Genomic DNA, 24,683 nt, shown 5'->3' with positions numbered 1-24,683 from the left:
GACCTGATGGAACACTAGGCTAGGCCCTTTAAACCTATCTCATACCAAGTTAGGTCTCACCTAGCCCCATACCTAGGCAGGCCCACACTCAGGACTACAACATTCCATCACGCTTCTACATTCGCCGCCCTCGGTAGCCCATTCTGTGACAACTTCACTTTGATAGCTTTGATTTCGGCTTTTTACGATGTAGCCCTTTTCATGGAGTCCCTTTTCATGACTTGAACATGGGACGTGATGGCTGCTCTAATATGAAAGGTTAGGTACCTAATATGCCAAAAGCTCCAGAGCTGATGTAATACTCTAGGTTAGGCCAACATGTCCCATAGCAGGCCCCCATTCAAGACCGTAACACAAGATGTTAAAGTATAAAACATAAAATAACGCCTTCTCCAACAGCTTAAGCTTTTGGAGTAACTGATAGTTTCACATGATACCAGAGCCAAAGGTCCTAAGTCCAAACCTCCTTGATAGAAAATCCACATGCAATGGCCAGACCCAAAAGAGTGGTCAAATGTGACACACGTAGACCAACCCTAGAAAGAGGGGCTACACTTGAGGGGGAGTGTTAAAGTATTAAAAAATTAAACAACGCGTTCTCCAACAACTTAAGCTTTTGGAGTAACTGGTAGTTTCTCATAAGATAATTTCAAGATAAAATTGTCCAAGCAGGGCTAATCCCAAGAACACTTTATCCAATGATTTCTATCAAGAACCGTCACAATCCTATAGCTCAAAAATACCTTCCAAAACAAAAATGAAAACCATGGACTGAAAAGAATAAATTATACAAAGAAGACAATCCAATTTCGCCCAACTCTGCCCCCAGAGCTTGTTATCTTGCCTTAAATATAACCGAGAAGGCTCCTTGTATATCAGATTATAATTATGCGTTTCATCCCTTCTCTTATTAGATGTTGTGTGCTTTGGGCTCTTCTTCTCTTGCTTATCTCTGCATGATGGTATTCTATTGGAGTCTTCTCTTTTTAGGAGCATGTTCCCCTTTTTTTTTCTAGCTTTTTAAGCCCCCTAGTTGTAATTCTTCTTCTTATCAATGAATTTTGACAGGGGTCCTGCCTAACCCCAGCTTACCGATCAAAAAACAAAATCGCCCTAATGGTGGCTTGCAAATAGACAATCAAAAGCCAAAAAATGGGCACAAAAGTCCACATTCATCGGACCAAAGTCGAGTGACAAGACAGCAAGAACTGTTCGAGCAATGCAATTTAAAGCCTGTGGCACATCCCCAACGAGGACCCACCATATAGACAATCCATTCAAATTAACAACTTACAGTTGTTCAAGTACAATACCGTATAACTCTCTCCCTCCTTGTGCTTCCCACGTGGGCTGGTCTGCATGATTTTTTTGTTGCACTATTTCATTTAATGGCCCAGTATTCAAATTCCATGGCACCAACCTCTTATGTTTCATTTGGGCCCACCATAGAAAAGAAAATTGTAAAGTTGATTTAATAGATTAGAAGGGGGGAAAAAGCTTAGGGAATCATTAGCAATGAAGAAGCAAAAGGTCAGTTAAGATAAATGAGTACCTGCCTCCAAATAGTTTCTTCACTAATGTCTTTTTTAACTTGATTTTATAGTTATGCTCCATTTACCAGATTCTTAGTCATGGAGTGTGTTGCTTGAAAGTTTGGTTATGAAAGAAGAGTAAAAAAGAAAGGGTGAGCTTCTTTCAATTCATTATTTGCCCTTCTCTCTTTATTCTAAGGAGTAAATGGAAAGTTGCTCTTGATGGAGACATAAAGAGGCATTTTGCTCAATCAGGCAGGTTGAATATTGAAGGTAATGGGTAGTATAGCTATGGCCCACCAAGTGTGTGTGGTTGTTTATTTCATACAGAGGCACAAGCACATGCATGTCTACTTTTCGTTTATGTTTGGATCTAGTGTATAACTTTTCCTGGAAAACTCATTTTTCAACATTTGGCTAGCTTAGGACGGGTTCAAGGCTTCTCATTCTCCGTTTTTTAGACTCAAGCTTAACGGGCAGAAGAAATTAAAAAATTACACAAACAGTCATAACGGGTCCAATTTGCCCAACACTATTCTCGTTTTCTTATTCTCCACAACGAAAAAGACTGCCTGGAAGGGTTAAAGAACATGACCTTATTTTCTAGATATTTTTCCAGAACGAAATCCTTCTTCTTGAAAATTTTCTAAAGGATTCATTTAGCCGACCCCAACTAATTTAGGACAAAGGCTTTGTTGTGTTGAGTTGAGTTTTCCGGAACAAAATATTTCCTTATTTTCTATGAAATTTTCATCAACGTCTACTGGATCATGTAATATTTTTTTCATGGTTGCTTTTTAGTCGTACCCTAGATCCAAACAACCCCAGCTAAATATAGTAGATAAAAAATTGGTGTGAGTTCCGCATCCAGGAAGAGACAAGGACATCTATAGGCAGAGACAAGGACATCTAATTTCTGACCCCACCGAAATCCTAAATTTGGTACTTCGGTTCGAAATTTCAAACCGAAATTTGGTAACATTTTATTTTTTCTAAAAAGGGGAGATGATATTTTCAAACCCGCCCCCCCCCCCCCCTATAACCTGATTTGATGTGAAAAGTGGGCAACTTTATGTCAAATCACATTATAACTTATAAGGGGGTGTGCATGGCTGGCAATTTCACCCAGAAAAGCGGGGATCCGCCCCGCTTGGGGAGAGGATTCCCCGATTTGAGTGGGGAAGGGGAAGGGGAAGGGGATTTAAAAAATTCCCCGGTGCGGGGAAGAGGAAGAGAAGGGGATGGAGTTGGCCCCGCCCCGCCCCGGGTGCGGGGAAGAGGAAGAGAAGGGGATGGAGTTGGCCCCGCCCCGCCCCGCATTAATGCCATTTTTTTCTTGTATTTTTTTAAGTGTTTTTTTTTTTTTTGGGAAAACTACTAGAAACCCCTTGGATCAAAACATATCTACAAAATTCTCCCAAAATTTTCATAATTTTTATTAGTACAGTTTTGTCCCTAACATAGCTTTTTATGTTTTCTTTTACCCATAATCCATTGGGCATTGTCCCTCATTATATTAGTATATTACCCTTAGAAATCCCTAAAATCTCTCTCTCGAACCATCACTGTAAGGCAACATTAAGTTCTTTGAAAATCTCCCTCCCCCAAATAAAGGCAACATCTCTCTGAGGAGTGATGAGATTTTATATGGTGTGCGTTCGTATAGTCCATTATTTTTCAAAAAGTAATGTATGTGCTACGTCATAGGATGCAAACCGTCCATTTGATAGGCTACAATTTAAAAGTACTTTGCAGGCCACACCATAGATCATCCAAACCGTCCATTTGATGGGCCACAACGTAAATAGATTGCGGCCCAAAAATCATTTCCATAGGATGATTGCAACCCTCCGATCTATAGAAGGTACCATAATATGCAATTCCTCTATAGATCAAAGGGTTGGGATTATCCTATGGAAATGATTTTTGGGCCACAACCTATTTACGTTGTGGCCCATCAAATGAACAGTTTGGATTATCCTACAATGTGCCCATCAAGTGGAAGGTTTGGATCATCCTATGCCTATGGTAGTATGGTGTGCCCATCAAATGGACGGTTTGGATCTTCCTATGGTGTGGCACGTACAGTACTTTTTGGCAAGTGGGATTGGGAATTAGGGATCTGCTAGGGACTAGTGATCGATTAAATGAATCTGAGAGCAACCACCTTTGTCCCCAAGTTAATAAAATGAATAAGACAAAATCTTAGCTTACGTTGGTTGTGTGGCTACTCTCACATGCAACAGCCAAGCCACAACATGCCTGAAGTGATTGTTCCTAGCAAATCTTTAGTTTTAAACCTAACATTTAACAAAGTAAAGTGATTGTCCCCAAAGGATGCGGGGAAGGGGAGGGGATGGGGATTAGATATTCCCCGTGGGGAGGGGAGGGGGATTCCCCACCATCCCCGCAGTGGGGGGGGGGGGAAGGGGAGGGGGGAAATTCCCCGCAGAGGGGAAGGAGTAGGGGACCCCAACATCAGGCCCCGACCCGCCCCGTTGCCAGCCCTCAAGGGTGGGTGAAAATATCATCACCCAAAAAAAATGGCATTTTCTTGAAATTTCGGGAAATTTCAGTTTCGGTCCCCACCGAAATCCGAAAGTCCAAAATTTAGGATTTTGGCCGGAATTTAAAACCATGGTTTTATATTCTTCAGATGGTCCCCAGACTCATTTTAGCTCAAAGAAAGGATTTGATTTCTCGGATGATTAATGTACCAAACCTTTCTTAGAAATGCATTCAGATGCCTTCTTTCTTGGACAAGGCAATCAAGCCAAGATGACTTCCAGTTTCAATCCGATCCATACAGTAGGTTGAGGCCAACGTATTCCTAACTAAAATAAGAGAACCCAGCCAAGGACTCTATCCATGGCAAACTACAAGTCTACAAGTACCCATGAAACTGTGCAGCACCCAATTCAGGCACAAGTAGGATTTTTGTTTTGAAATGGTGCAATTTTATTAAAGTGAATAAAAGGGCTACGGCCCAAGAGGTCATGAGAGCAAAGAAAACAAAAGGATGAAGAGATAGAAGAAAGAACATTCATAATCAAGGAGGCAAATAGTAGAACTTGACACCAACTCGAGCAAAGTCTGTCGGCCTCTCCATAAGCTGTTCTCATTATAAGGGAAACTTAACTAAAAGAGGGATCCAATATCTCGTCTATCATCTCGGAGAATCTCAAGGGAACTGTGCCTCCTGTCTAGAGAAACACCCACCATACATGATATAATATATTATTCAACTCTCCCCCAGCCACCAATCCAATGACCTGAAGAATGACGCCTTTGATACTAATAGGGCCAAAGAAAAAACCCATTTGGTTGCACAGGACTCATCTCTGAGAAGGCCTCCAATGTCAATCGGGTCTGGGTTACCTGGGTTGCACTGGACCGTCTCTATTCAGGTACAAGTGAAATTACAGACATAATTAGGGCTTTGCTGTCTCTTTGTCTACTTGTAAAAGCTACTTGCATTTAATCTCATGTGCCTAGTTTTTGGAGTAAAATATGTTTACTTGCAAATAACATTTGAAAATAAGATTAAATTAAAAGAATTATGTCTATAAATAAGGACCAAATCTGACTGAACCATAGAGACACTATGGACGCCTCTAAATATAATTCGCATATAATCTTTATATGCAAATGGTTTGGAAATTAATCATGATTATTTTGCAATTAATGATTATACTGTTTTGGAAATGATAGTTCAAAGCCTCCAAAGAGGACTTAATGTCCCAAAGAGGTCGTTAAGCAGAAAGGCTAATCTTCATGCTCTAGAATCCAAAGCTAATCTTCAGGCTCTATTAGAAATCAGTTATATGTACGTAATAGAAATCTAAGAATCCTCCATGATGGGATGCTTAGGCCCCTTTGATTAGAAAGCTAAGTGAAATCACATGATTAAGAAACAAATCAACTCTTCAAAATATAGCACTGAAGGCGATGAATGGAAATAGAGGCACAAGGTATACATAACTTCAATGTATAGCTACACTAGTCTAAAGAAAGCCGTAACTCCTCGGCCATCCCCGTGTCCACATCACAATGGATTGCTGGAGAAATCCAGGTCATCCACCTTGGTCACTTACCTCCCAAACCAAACCCTCTCACCAATTACTATGGTAGTAGTCAATTCCTCCACCCGATAACAAGGAAGAGCCAATCCCTTAAAAGACTACAAAGTGAAAAGACTCTTGCTAGAGTCTCCACAAACATCTTAGTGAATGGCATGCTTGATTTAATTTACACTGTAAAGATATTGTATTAATGATTGCTATGATTTGGCCGACACTTTGAATTTATTGCCAACACATGTGTCGTGTCGGACACGACACCCATGTCCACACGTGTCGACACTCCTTTAGACACTTGTAAGTGTACTGCTAGAAGTCTCAATGATTTTATATGTATGTATGTGTATGAGTGTGACACTATTTCTAGATTTTTAGGGGTTTCCATGTTAGATACCTCATATCCGTGATGAAACTCGGCACACGAATCCCTGTCCACAAATCATGATTATATATACTTTCTATTTAAGCGTGTCCCCGTTTCTAAATTTGGTAGTTCGCCGTATCCGACACTCCGTGTCCATGTCGACACGCAACACTCGTGTCCATGTCCACAAATCATAGAATGATTGTCTTAACCACCAACAAAATATTCATGTAAATATGGCTTCATCAAGCATTTTCTAAAATATCAAATGATTTTTAAGCTTAAACTAAATTTCCTACCAGCATGCTAACTGAGGCTTTTCAAAAACAAACTGAATATAAACTAGTTATAGCCTACTGAAAACATGTCAAACTGATTATGTGATCCTAACACCAAGTAGGGATGCAGTCTATGACATTCTCAGCCATTAGTTAATGAATTTTCTCACACCGCATCCGCATGCACATATCCAACATTAACCGTCTTACTATGCATCTGACATCCAGAAGCAAAATACATGCTAAAGTAGCACTTGGGACATTATAAAATATTATTGTCTCAGATAAAACTGTGCAATCCAAAGGGGCATCTAGCACCCATTTTTGCTCCAACATGAACTGTATAAGAACCAAACACCAGCAGAGCAAACAAACAGGTCAAGTGGGTGTACAACTACAAACAGGCTAGACAAAGCTATATCACAAGCCAGACACTGACCTTTAATAACATTTTTTTTTTTTTTGAATCAGGACCTTGATAACATATTAGCCTTAGAAATCAGTTCCCTGCCCAAAGAAATGGTCAAGAATCCTTACTTCAGACTAGCCGCTTTGAAATGTACGTTGGACAGACCACAAAGTTCCTGATACAGGGTATTGACTCCTAATAAGCATCGAGGATTAGAGCCCTCATGACAAAGAAATAAGAGAATGCCAAATGGAAAGCCTAACATTAAGTATCGAAGATGCATCAATGAGTATCTTGATGCCTTGGGTCCTCGTTTCCAGTTAACCACCGATTAAACCTAGATGACAACGGTGAGGCAACTTGAAGCTAGCCAAATAATCAAGATCAAGAAAACGATGGTGCAAGCCCTAGTTAACACCTTCCCTCTCCGGCTAAAAAAAGAAGACAACATAGAAAATGTTGCAGCCAAGTCTTATCCTCTCCTAGGGCTTTGCTTGAAGCAAAGATCAACTCATTTCATTTAAATCCCTTCGGCCCAGACAAGCATTTGGTGAGAACAAATAGTCCTTCCAATTTAATATGGTTATAGTCCTCTCTGACTCCAGATTATGCAAAGCCCGGCCACCTATACAAATGCCTCAAAACTGTAAGTGGAAGTTCCTCAAGATGCCTACAAGTCCAAACCTTGCTCCATCAAGAGTTGTGAGAAAGTTGGTTTGTGCGTAATGGAAAGTTTCAGCCTACATAGAAAATGTTGAAGTCAAGTCTTATCCTCTCCTAGGGCTCTGGTTGAAACGAAGATCAACTCATTTCATTTAAATCCCTTCGGGCCAGACAAGCATTTGGAGACCACAAATAGTCCTTATCATTTAATATGTTTATACTCCTCTCTGACTCCAGATTATGCAAAGCCCAGCCGCCTATACAAATGCCTCAAATCTGTAAGTGAAGTTCCTCGAGATGCCTACAACTCCAAACCTTGGTTCGTCAAGAGTTGTGAGAAAGTTTGTTCGTGCGTTGAACAACAATGGCCACCAAATCTTTCATGCTTCAACACAACAACGTTCAACTGGCTTGCAACAAATTCAGCAGATGTCAAGAATAAGATATGGAACTTCCGACTATAAACAATTGATCAATCTATATTGTGAATTTGGAATAATGAGTTACTTCGTGTCACACCTTCCTTGACACTTTTAGGCACTCATACTAGATTAAAACTTTAAAATCGTTTCACTTGACTTTTTCCATTTCAGCAAGTAAAACAGTCCACATAAGTCAGGGCTAATCATCATAATTACAGTTCAGGGCTTCTTATCACACAAGTATGCCAATGCAATTACAGGATCCAAGTAGTCAGGTGTTATTATACCTAGATACAGAATGAAGAATGAGTGAGTACAGTCATATTTATATTGAAGTATGGTCAAGAATCCAGGTATCCAGGTATCAATGATTGAGTGTGCGTATGAAAAAGACACACCTTTACCTTTGAGAACTTCACCACGAGAGGCCTAATTGATTCCAACTAGAGATCACTTATTTAATTAATATATCATGATGGGCCAAGTATTCTGCTTCAATACTTACAGAACAAGATGCTTGGCACACCCACATAGTTACCAGGACAATATAATCTGGATCAGAATTTTTTATTATTCTAAGAACTAATTAGGTATCCGTCAGATCAAGGATGTTTAATAAGATTACAACCATGGAGTTAGGGGATGCCTAAGTTGTTTGACTGAATCCGTAGAAGATTTCACATGTCCGCAAAGAAAGCCCAACAAGCATATACCATCACTGGATTCCACTATAGCGCAATACATTTGGTATCGAATATAATTCCTCCGGAACCCTACAAATATCTTCCACATTTACGTGCATGTTCCTTTCATTCCAAATCTTGGAATTGTTTAATAAGTAGCACGTAAGTTTCCCATGGAAGCACAAAACCCAACAAACACAGATACATCAGTTAACCATCCTATCAATTTCATATTAAGTTTGTGCACATCCCCCCCCCCCACCCACCCTTTTGTTACCTTTTCTTTAAACAAGAAAAGGAGGATGAAAAACACCTAAAATTAAACAAAAGCGAGCAAAGTAGGATCTTCGAATAATATTTATACCTTAGAGAACTCAATATTCTGAAACATAACCAATTCTACATCCCACTTCAAAACCCATTTTAAGTAGACTCGACTAACAGCACATCTCCACTGCAGATATAATAAGGACAAACTGAAACTACCATATAATCCATGGCATAAGTAGTACAAAATCAAACATTCCAAAAGCAGACATGAAAGTCAAATTACGGGTAAAATCAAAATGGAAACAAAACTGCATCGACATGGAATCATATAAATAAACCCTAAGCACCTCCCACATCAACAGTTTCACATCGAATATCATCTTAAAATCCGAGCTTCGTCCTTCGCCAATGCCTGCGCTTGGCGTTATACCTGCAAACATTTTTAAAAAAGCAGAATGTTATTAGCCCTAATTTCGCAGAACTTCCTTAAAAAAAAAAAAAAAGAAAAAAAGAACTCACCTGATGGTATTGTCAGTTCGCATCCGGATCCAATGAGGGATCGGCCTGTTCTGCCTCATCTTTTTGGCCAGCTTCTTCTTGATGATGAAGGTCTTATGCGAAGGCTTCGATCAGACGAACAAAAGGAAAAAAAGAAGTGAAAGTTAAAACCCTAAATCAGGAAAGAGAGCATTCAAAACAAACCATCCTTAAAAGATCTTGAAGAAACAGAGCTAAATAACAAAGCAAAAAGGATTAAAAACAAGACGATAGGTAGAAAGAGAGAGAGGGAGAGATCTACCATTTTCGGCTCCAGAGAAAGATAAACCCTAGCACCGGTTAAAAGATGAAGAGGACAAAGCGAGGCAAAGAAACCCTAAGTTATATATCTACGCCATCGTACTTGTAGGGTTAGAGAGAGAAAGGTATTTCGCACGTGTAAGTGAACGAGTCTTACTCCAGCTGGTGGGCCCTTTATAGGATGGGCCATGGTACAAAAGTGATGGTAATTTTGAAATTTTTAGATGGTTAATCGAGTAATGATGATAATTAGATTAAGATAATATTGTCTTAAATGCATGATCCGGTATGTTGAACTCCTTGAGTGTATCTATTCCCTTTGATCCGACACTCATTGGATGATTCTACACCGTTGATAATAAAGTATTATGAAGAAAGCATCCTAAAACTGTCTTTAAGTTGATTTTTTTAACACCTAAATATTGAGAATGAGATCTTCGTTTGGGATCAAACCTAACCCAACTTGGTCGCCCTAATGATGGCCCATAGATCAAGGGTCATGATCACAAAGGCACATATACCACATTTAATGTATCATGGCCATTTTCATACATCAAGATGAGAATCGTCTTACATCCTTAAGGCCACGTTTGGATACCTCATGTTTTTGTATTTGTATTTAGATTCGAGTTTTTGATACAAAATACATCAATCATCCTCATGCTCATTGCTCATGTTATGAGAGAGAGAGAGAGAGTGAAGGAAGGGGGACGGAGTGACATCGCTGCGGCAAGGTCGAGGAGCAACGAGGGTGAAGGTAACTGCTACAAATATTGATTTCCAAATAATGTCTTGTAGAATAGATTTGAAAATGGGATTTTTTTTCACTGTTGTAGCTGATTTGGAAATCTAAGGATCTGATCCAGTTCCAATTCTCAACTGCAAATGTGAGAAATCCAAATCTAAATCTTGTGGGTATCCGAGCATGGCCTAAAGCCTCAATTCTCCTACCGAAATGGGAATTTTAATATAATAGTTAGCGAATTGCTAGGCAATTTTGCATAAAGCCATTTTGGAGATCACTTTTGTGAGAGAGAGAACAGCCACCTCGCATGAATTAAACGAGTGAGACAGAATCTATTAAAAACTAGCCTGTGTGGTAATTCTCTCCTGCAATAGTGAGCTGAGAAAGGCTCCCCACGAAATAGCCTAGCAAAAATAGTTAGCTGCGGGTCAACAACCACTTCTACAATAGAAGGGGTGGTCAAGGCTCCTACAGGTAGTGTTTGGCTGTGTAAAAGTCTCGGATGAAATAGATTTTCACAAATATCAGTTTTATGTTGTTTAGATTGGCCAATTTCGACATAAATCTATTGAAGGGTTGAGACATTTATCAGATTATGTGGTAAAAAAATTCTCCTGTCTGAATTTAATTTCAATGAAAATTAAAGAGTTGCCTCGAGCAACCACATTAGGAGCCATCACAACGTAGGGCTACCTAGAACAACCGATTGTTAGGATCCTAAGGCCGTGTTCGTTTTAGATTTTGACAACTGACTGTGAGTCTTCACAATCAGTTGTCAAAATCTAAAACGAACAGGGCATGAGTGGTTTGAGGGCCAAACCCAATGCGGGTTTCATCAGCCTTGGGGCTTTGGCCAAACCCAATGCGGGTTTCATCAGCCTTGGGGCTTTGGCGTATCAGTTACTTAGGTACCTAAAAGTATTTTTCTCATGTCTTAAAATAGTTTTCTGCAGAGCAATTTTACCAGGTTTTTTTATTTTCACTCTTCCTAGACAAGTAGTTTGTGTTTGTGCAGCACATCTGGTTTGTCTCGTTATTTTCTTGCAAATACATGTCCCATTGTGGAACCCAATAATTAATCTTTAGCGTTGATCTTGACGGTACTTCTTGCACTTTGATTTACAGCATAATCATCTCACGAGCGGAATCAGCAGGTATTCTGCATAAAACAGCTGCAAGACAAAACGAAGAGTGTCACTGAAACAAAATGTCTTTGGAGAGACAACTAATCAAATTTTTAATGTGTTTTTTTTTTTACTTGATTTTTTAATTTATAGCTCAAATGCCATGTTTGGGAACCATGAAATTTTTTTTTCCAAGGAATATTTTAGCTTACCAAGTGTTGAGAGGGGCGTAGGGAGAGTGGGAGATAGAGCAGAAGGCGAGAGAATTGAGAGGCCATGAGTGAGGAGACGGTGCAAAGTGGCTGAAAATAAGGAAAACAAAAACTCTATTCTGAGTTGAATTTTTCTTTTCCTTGTTTTTCAGCCACTTCTCACCTCTCTTCACTCATGCCAGCTCAATTCTCTCCCTCTTGCACCCTCCTTGGTCTTCTCACACCACATGATAAACTAATATTCCAGGGAAAAACCTTTCATGGCTACTAAACATGGCCTAAGGGGGTCAAACATGCCGATCCCTGAGCCGACTCGGCACAGGGATGTGTCACCAACTTTCTCGCATGGTGCGTAATGTTAAATGTTATGTCAGCTTGGGTCATTTCTTACCTTCCAAATAAACATGTAGAAGGATGTTATTGCAGCTTTACTCCCCAAATCAAGAGATTTAGCACGATTCCAGAGAATCGAAGCAAGGATGCCATGGCCCAAAACCTGAAGCAAAGCAGCAAGGCAAAGTCATATTCGATCCAAAAAAATTTAGTAAACATAAAATAGCTACTACTTACAGCACTATAAAAATGGAGTATTGATTGCGCCCACATCTCCATGTGAATAGCACTAAAGCTAGTTTGTATGCACAATGTTTTGAGTCCAAGTAACCCATTTTGATATTAGGTCAGTAAGTTGTGAGGAGTTGATCTTAGCAGTTGGATGCTGTGATTTAGGTTATTAGTTTTGCAAGTATTCTTTGGGAAGTGTTGTAATGGTTGCAAGTTCTGATGTGCATTTCTCGCTTCACTGTAGACAATGTATGTATTATTTAGAGGGAAAAACTCCACTTCATAAAATGTGGGTAATTGAAGTTCACTTGAGATATCACTGGTAAGTCGGTCATATTAGAGAAGAAGATGATAGATAAAGCTGGGGTTTTTTGGTTTGCAGATGGAAAAGTAATGGAGGTTTGATGGTATGTGAAAGGGTCATTAAGTGACACCTGAACTACACGTGCCAGTTCATGATTTATCTGGAGCATTTTGGTTATTTCCATATATTCAAAGGTGAATTTGCTGTGAAACAACTCTAGAAAGACAGATCTTTGGAGGAGAAATAAACAACCTTATTTCTCCACTTTTCTCTTTTTCTGAAATAAAATTTGTTGCCACTCAAAAAACAATAACTCATACCCACTTTGGATAATAAATATAGAACATATGTAAATAATGCAAACATAAAAAGTAAATTCTATATATATATATATATATATATATATATATATGTATATATATATATATACATATATATATATATATATATATATATATATATATCACACATATATATATATACATATGTATATATATAGGGGAAATGTTTTCTGCAAGATACCTCGGATAAGTTATCTGAGCAAGAGCTCAAAAAAACATATGGGCCCAGATTGTTTGGATGATCCAAAGCATTCATTTGGATAGTCCAAAGATAGATAGAGTGTGCACCAAAAATCTGGTCCACAGGATTATCCTAACCCTTTGATTTGTGGAGGTTAAAGTGGATGGGTATAAACCTCCACAAATCTATCCATTTTTAACCTCCAAAAATTGAAGGGTTAGGATGATCCTATGGAGCTGATTTTTTGGGCACACCATATCTATGTAAGGGCCTATCAAATGAATGCTTTGGATCATCCAAACAATGTGGGCCCACATGATTTTTTGAGCTCTTGCGCAGATAACTTATCTGAGGTATCACTCAGAAAACGTTTCCCTATATATATATATATATATATATATATATATATATATATATATAAAGCAAGGAAGTCCCAAACTACCACTATAATAGTACATATCTTTTTAAGTAACAACATTTATTTTGCAATTTAATAAAAAAAAGTATCATTACTTCGAAGCTCGTCGGTTGAAGACTATGGAAAACCTGGGTAATTATATCTAGCTGTCATGAAAGTACACAGGATGTTTAAAGTTTAAACTATAAAAGGGGTTGGTTGTCTCTCACTATAGAAGTCAGTTTGAAGTTGACTAGTATTGGAAAATCTCAGAGTAGTTTCACCACGTATAAAAATTCTCTTGGAGAATCTACATGCCACAAAAGTGCACAAGACATTTAAACTAGGACTGAGTTATTGCTCATGGTCATCGTCCATTGTTCCTTTATTGTTTTCTTCATTTTGACTCATTTTTTTCCATTTTAGTTTCATTTCTGGTGCTTCTCAAATAAGATAGGCCAAAACAAACTCAAGCTGAAGCAGAGGAGACTAAGCCCAAGCCTATTGAATGAAGTAGCCAAAAGGTTGACTGCACACCGTTATGAATTTGCTCCAAATGGAGGAAGACGACAATCCTAACACCACGGCAACACCATAGGCCATCTGAAGAAGATATACACAAGTCCAGAATACCTGTTCATGGAAAGATTGGATAAGTTAAAGAAAATAAGAAGATTCCATCATCTTAAAACTAGTCTATTTTCTGTTTGAAATAAAGAATCTAAGTTCAGTGACGACTAACCCGCTTTTGGCCAAGACGTACGCTAAAGGACCGAATGCCAAATATCCGATCTCCATCAATATCAGGTATATCCTACACATGAATCCAGTAAAGGCTGAACAATGCTTCACAAATTATTTATAATAGAGATATGCTGGATCTTGGACAAAAAAAAAGGTCACGCATTGTTCACTTGTGCCCAACATAGCATCTATAGAAAAACATTTTATCCAACTTTTTTTATTTGAATGATTGATGAAGTATCTATGATTGACACCCTGATATCAATTTATGATTAAAATATACTAAAACTATGAATCAAGAGTCGATGGTAGCTCTCGATTACTAATATTTACAGTATAATTCAAATCTGGGATCAAATATCAAGGGAAAACTACTGCCAAAAATTCACACCAGCTAAGCTTTAGTAGATATAAAATATGAAACTTGCAGTGGAAACAAATTTGATCTAGGTTGATTACAACCATAGAAAAAAACCCTTTAAGAATTCTGCAGGAAGCATTTTCTACAAACAGAGAGGAATCCCTAGACCACATTTTTTGCATTCTCCTTTGCCACCCGGATTTGGTGGGCCATTATAAAAAGCTTCGGAATAGATTGGGTCTTTCATAGAACTATCGAGAGGACCATCTTGCAATGGAATAGTGATTCGTTTGGAAAAGCGGGACAATCTTTTTGGCAGCTAGCACTGTTTGCTATCATATGGCATATATGGAAAGAAAAGTTTAATCTTGGGGCAGGTATTGAGTATCGATTGTAACGGATACATCCCACTCAACCAACTACACTACCTTCACGTTAAGCAGCTACTTCAACTCCAAGCCATAATTACAAAAATGAAAAAGGACATCACAATCTAAGATAAGCCTACTACTGAGTTATAAAATAAGATGCAGGACATCTTGTAATTTATATTTAACCTCGAAACTCAAAATACTGAGCAATGCATAATCAAGAGCTTCACTTTGCTAACATGCTGAAGTCCCCAGTTTACATTACCAAAATAAATGAAAGTTAAGAGCTTTACCTTAAATAATGCTATAACAACTGAGAAGAAGCTCATAAAAGCAGTTGCAAATATCAATGGCTTTGAGAAGACTGCTGGTCTTCTTAAAACAAAGGTCTGGAAAATACATTAAACATGATATATTAGTGATAGAGCCGCGAGGATAAGAGAACTCTATGTACATAATAATTGTATCTTAAATTGTAAACAGATAAGAAGCTTAAAATTCATGCAATGGTGTCTTACTTATAAGACAAGGAAAAGCATTTTGACACTCATAAACAAACCTGCATGTGCAGAAAAAAGGCCAGTTGAACAGTCACCGCCCGTACAGCCAGGATGCAGATAGCCGCAACCAAAGCAAATCTCTTCCATCTTAGAAATGGTAGCTGGAACAGTTACCATTGATAAAACCTCATTATGGCCACCAATTTTCAAGACTTAAAACTAGAATCTACTAAATATATCATAGACTCACAATGATAAGCATGTGCATTTGATTGTGAATGTATGTATCAATGCACATGGAATGTAAATTGGAACTGAACCCATGACCGCATTGTTCCAAACCTCTCATAACAGGTGATTAACTTTGTGTCCTAAAATTACCAATATTTGGATATTTGTATGGCGGATAAGGAAAATCTCATCTAAAAATGCATGCATGTTGCATTTAGACTATATTAACATATAGCATGGATTAACACAGAGTACAATCATATTGCCCTCAAGTTAACTTTGGAAAAGATGCATGCTTTTCTGGGAAATACAAACTGATCTAGTCAATTTTAGCTCACCCACAAGTCAGAGCAGATGCTTAGACTGATACTCCTCAGAAATGAACTTTAATAGAGTTGAGTCCTCACATGAATGATGAAACAACTTATTCTAAAAAAGGGAAAGAAAAGAGGCTAGAAAGAAAAATATTTCCAAAAGTAGTTTAAGGGCTTAAAAGACAAAAAAGTGCAACAGGTTTTCTAGAGTCTTACTATCTCAAGCCAAGGCATGCTCCTCAAGGTGGCGAGGATTGAATCATGGTCTACCTATAATTTACTGTAAGCAAAAGAGAAAATTACAGAAAAAAAAATGGATGCAGAGAGACAAATGTGGAGAAGTGGCATAATTTGTAAAATTTGTGTTTCCTATCTACAATGATTATTTGCTTATGACCATCGTACAGGTTAAAGCCCGCCGAAACCAACATGAAACAACCGAACTGTTTCCATTTCCTTCTCCACTGAAATGATATCGAATCCGAAATAAATATCGTAATTAAAATCACAAGTGCACTAGTGGTATACTATATTGGTATGTGTTACATAATTATATGTATAGGAATTGCATGTGAAATATGGGGTATGTACTATGTATACAAATTTATATGAATTACATCAGACATGCGTGACAATGGAAGTAGGTGTTTGATGTTTTTAAACCATTATAGATGGCTGTCTTGCTTATGTGATGATTTCGAAGCGTGCATTCGTGTTTATTCCAGCATTTCCTGAATTTTCATCTTAAAATTCTATCATTTGCATATGTTTCCGTGATTTTATAAGATTTCCAACGAAAAACGAATAGGAATGTGGATACAACCAGCATAGGACCAAAACATAGACATTGAAAGATAGACACATGCGGAGAACTACAAATAATAAATAACTGTATCACAAGAAATCACCAGCGGTGGACCTGCCATTGCAGAAATCACCATTGGAGTCCTTTATGTATTCAAAATGTATTGAATCTTCATCACCTTCAGTTCCGCGAATACATTTGCCTTTACCCATAGACATTCAATATTCTCTCACTCATCACGAAAAAGGATCATATTTAGTGTAACCTGAGACCTCTCTACAATCATGTCACATCTGTTTCTCATAATCATTTAAAAATGACAACATCAGTGAAGTTAGCTTCTGTTGCTCAAAACCTGAACAAAAAATATGGGCCCTACATACTAAGTTGTCCATTTGTATATTTACTCTTTCGCCCACAATAAAATGTGAATTTACTATTTTAAGGCTATTTTAATCCCATTTTATCCTAACTATTTTCATAACATTTAATTATTCAATCTGTTTTAAGGGTGTGTTAATGAGTGCATGGATTTGTAATCAACCAATTATTTTCCCACTTTGACCATTAACTAGGGGACCATTATAGGGATTTGGAAGATAAGACAAGCTTCTCTTCTTTCGAAAGACATGGAAGCAAAAGATCAGAGCCCTTTTTTCTTTTCTGCAAGTCATTTTCTATGGTATTGCATGAGGTTCCATTATTGTTTCCTTGGCTTTTCTTGTGGAAAACAATCAAACATATTTGCAGAACCGAATGGTTTTGCGAGAGCACACTACCTAAGGCATCAGATCATTGTATCTCGGAGGCATCTCGTCGTGGAGCCAATCTGCAGCAAATATTACAATCTGTGTGTTGTGTGAATAACCGGGGGGGGGGGGGGGGGGGGGCATTTTGGCTTGTTGGTAGCATGTTTTGACGTTGGACAAATGGGTCAATTGAACTAATATGTTTACCGCTTCCTACATTTTAGTAATTTCAATAACAGGTTATCGGTAATTGAGTACTCGTTATTGGTCCTCTCAATGCAAAGCATAGATATCTATAGCGGTGAAAATTTAGGTCAGATTCTGAGGTTAAAAAGTTTCTTCTTCAACCAAAACAATGAAATTCACAATAACTTCTCAGCATGGAGAAAATGAGACAAGGTACTCACCTACTGAAATGCAGAAATATGGGCACATGGAAAATAAAGATAATCTAGGTGTAAGAATAAAAGATTCCCTGTATGATCCATCCAGTCGCTACTGTATTTCGATATGTTTCATGCACACATATTGAGGCATAGAGTTGAAGATGATATCATGATAAAACTATGAGTAAAAACACATGCTAAGCAGTTCAATTATACGAAAACTAAAGTAGAAGGCTCATAAGAAAAATTGACAAAACTTACATCGAACGAATATGCAGTTCCAAGTATAAAGCTGATGAAAAGGGCCCAAAATAGTGGCCAAGAACGAACAACCCATGCAATGAAAAAGCTCTGCAATGGAAATATATTCATAAGTACTCTGGCAAGTATTTTGCAGCATATTCATATTGTTTATAAGTTTCTAGTCAGAAGTGATAAGATGATTATGTGGATGGAAGGTAGTGTAGGGAAGAATAAACATAAAAAGTGATTATCCGTACGATACTACATAAGTCCCCTCGTAATAGAATAGTAACATAAAGAGCATCGCCATATGATCATAAAGTGGATATAAACTATTTTTATGATTCACGGCAAACTGAGTAAATTTTCCCATGTCATTTCTGGCCATACTTCTAAAGACAAAACCCAGTAAAACCCAACCTAAAAAGGGCATGCAGCAACTAGAAACCAATATGGTCTTTCAGTTGTTGTATGGTTAACTGCTAACTAATGATTACATTTATGGGACATTAGAAGAATAGATATTCTGGAACGCTTTCCTACTCGTGCAAATGACATTGCATGCTTTTACAAAGGCAAATAACGAAGGACTCGAGTTGGTTAAAAGGATCAATCTGGAGCAAAATGCTAATATTGCCTTATCATCATGGGCATATGAAGTGAATCCTCACTTGGAATGTCTTTGCATATTTGTAAGGATATACCACTAGTAACCACTGCATTGGGTAACTGGACATGTATTGCCACTTTCATGCACCACTACCACAAGCCTGTCCACACCTCCATATATGTTATAGTTGAGAAGGTGTATGAAAGAAAACAAACCCCTAGCAGATGTTTTTTTTTTTTTGGAATGGTTAGAAGACATTTGAAGAATCTTTTATCCTTTTCCAAGTGCTGTTGGAAATATAAGCTTCAGGTTCAGATCCTAAAGATCGCTCTGATGTAGCATTCACACAGCATTGCTTGTGGGATTTCTGGTAAAATGAAGCTTTTCCGTCAACCCTAGCAAATGATTCTAGATGAGAAAACTGTATTGTCTCATTTTGATGTAATATATGAGTAATAGTACATTAATTTGCACATGAAAAAAAAAAACTCTCAACTTCCAAACTAAAATTTTTAAGAAAGCACTTAAAAAAGTTGTAAGGTGACATATTAGAAACATGATCGCAAATAACAAATCATCTAATTTTCTGAGAAAAAGGGAAACCAAGTCAATGAAGAACATAAGAAATGATTAATCCCATCGGGATCCCCTCGATAGGAAACATGCTAACCCGTATAATTGTGAAATGGTTGTTTCCCCTTAACTTCTTATACTCTTGTGATTTGGGGGCTGGGGTGTACTGGCTCAACAGATCAAGAGTCCCAGTCGTTTTACACATGTGCCACATCTACAATGTAGATGGTAGGGACTGTAAATCATGAAATCCACTGTGAGTGTAGCACTCCCGTTGTAAATAATAGGATAATAAAACGTCAACGTGGGAACTTGGGATATGTAGTCAGTCTCCATTTGTACTGCAAAGTACATATCAAGGGTTCCCTAAAGATTTCTTGTTTCCCATCATTTAAAAAAAGATGTATTTTAGTTTTCCTTATACATAATTGTTTTGTTCCCATCATTTCTTGTTTTCCTTATACATAATTGCCTAAGATTGTTCAAGATTGGGTCCCCCAGCGCTAGGGTCTCTATAGCTAAACTTCGATGGTTCTAGCTCGGAGAATCCTGATCCTTCTGGCATTGGGGGTTCCTTAGGGATGACCAAGGTTCTGTGATTTGAGCATTCTCAGGTCCATTAGGTGTAACCGATGCTACTGAAGCTGAAGTGCGAGCGGTGCACCAAGGAATAAGGCTTCTTGACAATATTAATCTCAACAAAGTGGTGATTGAAGGGGACTCTCTAGATGTGATTAGAGGGATCACGAGTTCCATTCGTTTCCCTGAAGATCTGCAGCTTTCCTTGATGAGATTTTCAATAGGCCAGACGACGCTTCGGTATCTTTGCTTCATGTTAGGCGGACGGCTAACGAAGCTGCTAATAGACTAGCTAGAGTGGGTGCTCATAGGGCGGAGTTGGACTTGTTTGATTTCCCTTTTCTTTTCTTTTTTTGAATGGTAGTTGTTTGATTTCCTCCTCCCCCCTCCCTAACTTTTTTTTCTTTCTCTATATGTATTTTTTTCCTTTATTCATTGATTCCTTGTAAAGACCTCCTCAGTCCTTTTTCTTGGAATGAAATCTTTTACCATTCAAAAAGAAATTGTTTTGTTCCCCTGCAACTATGGTCATAACACTTGATTTGAACCCTCAAAGAAACTTTAGTTATTTTCTGGAAGACTAGATGCAAGTCACTGAATCACAAGCTTATTTCACAAACACATACAGCTTAACCAAACACTTTTTATCTAACATACCATAACGGCAAAGGCTGAAACAATGACAATGCCAGTCCTGACAGAATATTCTCCTGATGCGAGTGGAAGATCTGGCTTGTTAACCTGAAGGGAAAAAACAGATTATTTATTTATGATGAGATTCCACAAGTAAAAGAGATTTAGAAGACAAAGAAAAGTCATCATGCCAAGATACTTAAAGTTCGGGATATGCCTACAAAGAATAGCACACATAAAACATGCTTAAAGACATCCAAATAAATATTTGATTTCTTCTTTGTGTGTAGTTGCAATTTAAATGTTAAATTGTCTGATGTAAAGTATTCTGAAGGAATTTATGTAGCAGCAGTTACCTTGTCTATTTCTATGTCAAACAGTTGATTCAATCCAACAATGTAAATATTCATGAAAAGCGCAGCCACCACAGCCTACAAATGGTGATTTGTGAAGTATAACATAAGCTTCATCAGATGAGGCAATTAGCAGTAATTTATCAAAATATAAAAGGAAATTCCAACTGAAAACAATTCAGAGCATCACCTCCAACAGTCCAGTGAGAAACACGGGAGAAAGATCCGACATGCTTTCAACAGCAAGTAAAGAAACTGAGATAATGCTCAATGCCTGCTCAGAAATAAGTTTTATAAGCATGATTCCTATTTCAGGGGATAGGGAAAATACCAGTATAGCTTCAATGAATCCTAGTCAGTAGTAATATAAACATCTGAGGCATGGTTGAATATCCAGGCAGAAGACAGCATTTTTTAGGAAAATGTCCTCTCAAAGTCAAACTTACTGTGCCTATAATTGTGTGGGGCCGCGAAAACCGGTAGAAGACATTTGAAGAATCTTTTATCATTTTCCAAGTGTTGTTGGAAATATAACCTTCAGGTTCAGATCCTAAAGATTGCTCTGATGTAGCATTCACACGGCATTGCTTGTGGGATTTCTGGTAAAATGAAGCTTTTCTAACAATGTTTTCCACATGATGATTAGAGAGACATCCTTGCCACATTCCAATGTGGCAGCTGCCTATAATATTGCATGTTCTGCGATTTGAAATTTGAACTGATACAGAAAAAAAAACTGTCAATCCCAGAGATTGAGACATTATGAGATTGTGCTTGTAAAGACCAAGATGACCAAGATATTGTATGCGATGCATATGATACATCCATGCTCAAATATCGCCTCACTAATTTATCAATTGGGAAGAGGAGGGAGGGGGATACAAATTTCCCACACACAATTGATAAAAATAACCAAGCTTACAACAAATTTTTGGTTACATGGCTAAGATATAAAAAAATGAAAATGGGCTAAAATATAAAAAGGGATTTGCTAGCGTCCATCGCAAAAGGCATTTCGCGGATGGTCTGTTGCATCTGACAGCAGCCACCTCGTGAATGAAGACAAAATCTGCTGCAAAGTGAGCCTGGTGGCTGCTGTCAGATGCAACAGACCATCCGCGAAATGCCTTCTGCGATGGACGCTAGCAAATCCCATATAAAAATTATCCACTTGCTCTTCAAATGTGAGCAGATCAGTTCTCAGATAACTTGGGCATCATCAAATATATAATTCCTGATAAGAGTTAATCTCATTATATGGTACAGAGTCTACAGGCATGTGAAAGACAAAAAAGTGCCTATAATTTAAGAACAAAAAATTCTATAAAGAGCAACAACATAATTACTCATCTCATATTCTCATGCACCAACTAGAGCTAGGTTGATGGTTTCTTCTAATAGGTCAAATGAGATAAAGCTACCATTATTCCTTGAGCCATTTTGTGAAAGATGAGGGCGCGCACTCGCTAGTTTATTTAGTTCACCTTACCACGTAAGGCATGGCACGATTTTCTTCATCTATTGACTCTGCCAAAACTTGGCAATATATTAATTTAGCATTCTATCACATTGGAAATGACAAAGGTAGATGATACATGCTTTTCTCTTTGCTTTTAAGGGCCACATGGATCTCCTCCGAGTTTCTAAAAAACTTTCAAGCTCTATTATGTGCAACATCTGTTGAGAAAATCTGCCAGGAAAATCCTATCCGATCATGCACAAATAAACAGAAAAGTAAAAATAAAGAAAAACCACAATATGAAGACCAAGATTTTACGAGGTTAGGTCAAGATGCCTACATCCACTGGCGAGAACATAATCTTCCACTATGAGAAAACAAAATACAAGGATTACAATGCATTTAATTTGAAACCCACAAATCCGCAACCCTTTCCTTGCTTCTCAAACAAGACCGTAAACAAGAGAGCCCGAGAAAAAACCCGAAACAAGAAGAACCCACGAAGAAACCTCTCTCTCTCTCTCTCTCTCTCTCTCTCTCTCTCTCTCTCTCAAGCCTCTCTTGCTACCACTCTCTTTGATTGTTCAAGAGAGTCAATACCATAGGTTTTTCAAAAAAAACTTAAAAAACTTGCCTTTCTTGTTTTTGCCTTCCCACCACAAGTCGTGGGAAATAAGGCAACTTTCCCAACAATCTCCACCTTGCTTCTTTCCCAATACCTGAAGATTTTTTGTTGATGTCGCCACCTGTTCGTTGTCGCCACAAAACACCATTGGCCTTACGAAGTTCCCGCTACACACCATCGAAGCACCTCAGTTCTGACTCCAACGGACTTGATCAACACGAAAATGCATATGTGTAACAGTCAACCCATTGACTCACCTAGTAAACCCTGGAGAGGGATCTCTATCCATCCTCCCCATCGCAAGTACCATCACCTTCTCACCATCGTCTACAACTTGAAAACATGTCTCTGCACTAACTGCGAAAGAGACCCTATGCATGCATGTGCTACCACTCTGTTTCCAACTAGTTATCGAGATCTTAGGAACTCTAGTGGAGAAGCCAAATATAGGGCTATGGCTCACACGGCATGTGAGTTAACTTGGCTGAACAATTTCACGGTTGAACTCGGATTTCCTATCGCAACTCCTATAAGATGTTTTGCGACAACCAAGCGGTCATTCATATCTCTATTAATCCCATTTTTTAATAAACAAACAAAACATATCGAAGTGGACTATCACTTTGTGAGACAAAAGGGTTGTTTCCAAGGAGATAGCACCCCTTCTCCTAAAGTCTGAAGATCAACCTACAGATATCTCTACTAAATAGATTAGAAGAGACCAAATTCAATGGTTTCTATCCAACCTGGGCATGATCGACATTGTCATTTATGCTCCATCTTGAGGGGGAGTAATGTATTGACAATTTTGTATTCTCATGTTGTGCATAGGGGCATATTTGCCATGTTCTTTTAGTTGTATCATCTAAATAAAAACCCTAAGATGGAATGAAAGGGGGTAAGCTTTCTTTCTTCCCAAATGGTTTGTGTGCTCCTTTTCTCCTCCTCTTACATTTGTTTTCTCTAAAATATCTACCTATTATCCAAATGTTTGAACAAATGAACAGAACAAAAGCAGAAAGTAAAAAACAAAAAAGAAAGAAAGAAAGAAAGAGAAAGAAAGAAAAGAAATGAAATGGGTTTTTGGGTATCAAAAAGAGAAAGCCAAGCAGATACGCAAAACCACATATTTAACCTCGATCAATGAAAAAAATTCGATCTCACTTGGGTACCAAACAGAAGAAAATAGAAAAAAAAAAAAATGTGCCCAGAAAGTATAAAGTTGCGGAGATTGAATTTTTGCCAACTTGAAAGTCATAACCTTTTGGAACTGACGGTAAAACCGGAACCATACGTGCAAGGCGTGAAGGCCCGGGAGGAGGTCGAAAGAAGAGAGAATCCATGGAGTCGAAGAAAATAATACTACAAGTCTAGAACTGACAAATTTCAACTCATCCCTCCATTTTTCTCCGTTTCAACGTTCGGAGCTTGAATAGTCGGTGCTTGGAGAAATTTCGGAAAGAAGAATTCTAGACTAAAGGGAGCCCTTTCAAAATAAAAAGGGCTCTCATGGTCGCTACACATAACCATCATGCTCTCATGGTCGCTACACATAACCATCATGCATTAATAATTAATAACGGCCGATAAGTTAACAGGGCTCATCATGCTTAATAACGGATGAAAAGTCAATAAGAGAGCTCTGATGGTGAATTATAGCCAATGAAGAGCCCTTTCACCTCTTTTTTGCAAGGGCTCCCTTCGGTTTAGACTTCCTCTTTTCGAACTCACAGAACCGTAAAAAGGGGGAGATTTTATCTGTTTAAGGGGGGGGGGGATAT

The 24,683-nt window shown here is 38.2% G+C and overlaps 2 protein-coding genes across 2 annotated transcripts; both read right to left on the bottom strand.

Annotated features, from left to right (window-relative positions):
- Positions 1 to 8,774: 8,774 nt before the first annotated feature.
- LOC143879715 (large ribosomal subunit protein eL39) lies at positions 8,775 to 9,647 on the bottom strand. Its single transcript, XM_077382235.1, has 3 exons — positions 9,500 to 9,647; positions 9,220 to 9,323; positions 8,775 to 9,130 (listed from the first exon to the last, which is right to left on the bottom strand). Exons 1-3 carry the CDS (start codon positions 9,500 to 9,502, stop codon positions 9,082 to 9,084), a joined length of 156 nt encoding a protein of 51 aa, XP_077238350.1. The 5' UTR covers positions 9,503 to 9,647; the 3' UTR covers positions 8,775 to 9,081.
- A 1,539-nt stretch (positions 9,648 to 11,186) lies between these two features.
- Positions 11,187 to 24,412, bottom strand: LOC143879714 (putative homogentisate phytyltransferase 1, chloroplastic). Its single transcript, XM_077382234.1, has 12 exons — positions 24,164 to 24,412; positions 21,265 to 21,536; positions 21,009 to 21,092; positions 20,822 to 20,896; positions 20,490 to 20,573; positions 18,089 to 18,178; positions 15,402 to 15,503; positions 15,136 to 15,231; positions 14,109 to 14,180; positions 13,904 to 13,999; positions 11,971 to 12,075; positions 11,187 to 11,415 (listed from the first exon to the last, which is right to left on the bottom strand). The coding sequence occupies exons 1-12, from the start codon at positions 24,243 to 24,245 to the stop codon at positions 11,374 to 11,376; spliced, it is 1,200 nt and encodes a 399-aa protein (XP_077238349.1). The 5' UTR covers positions 24,246 to 24,412; the 3' UTR covers positions 11,187 to 11,373.
- Positions 24,413 to 24,683: the final 271 nt, after the last annotated feature.

The sequence above is a fragment of the Tasmannia lanceolata genome, unplaced genomic scaffold (assembly GCF_043159265.1).
Source record: "Tasmannia lanceolata isolate RefF3 unplaced genomic scaffold, GAP_Taslan_0.1 ptg000006l, whole genome shotgun sequence".
NCBI classification, from domain to species: domain Eukaryota; kingdom Viridiplantae; phylum Streptophyta; class Magnoliopsida; order Canellales; family Winteraceae; genus Tasmannia; species Tasmannia lanceolata.
The sequence above is the reverse complement of the archived record's forward strand: the minus strand, read 5'-3'. Positions and strand labels throughout refer to the sequence as shown.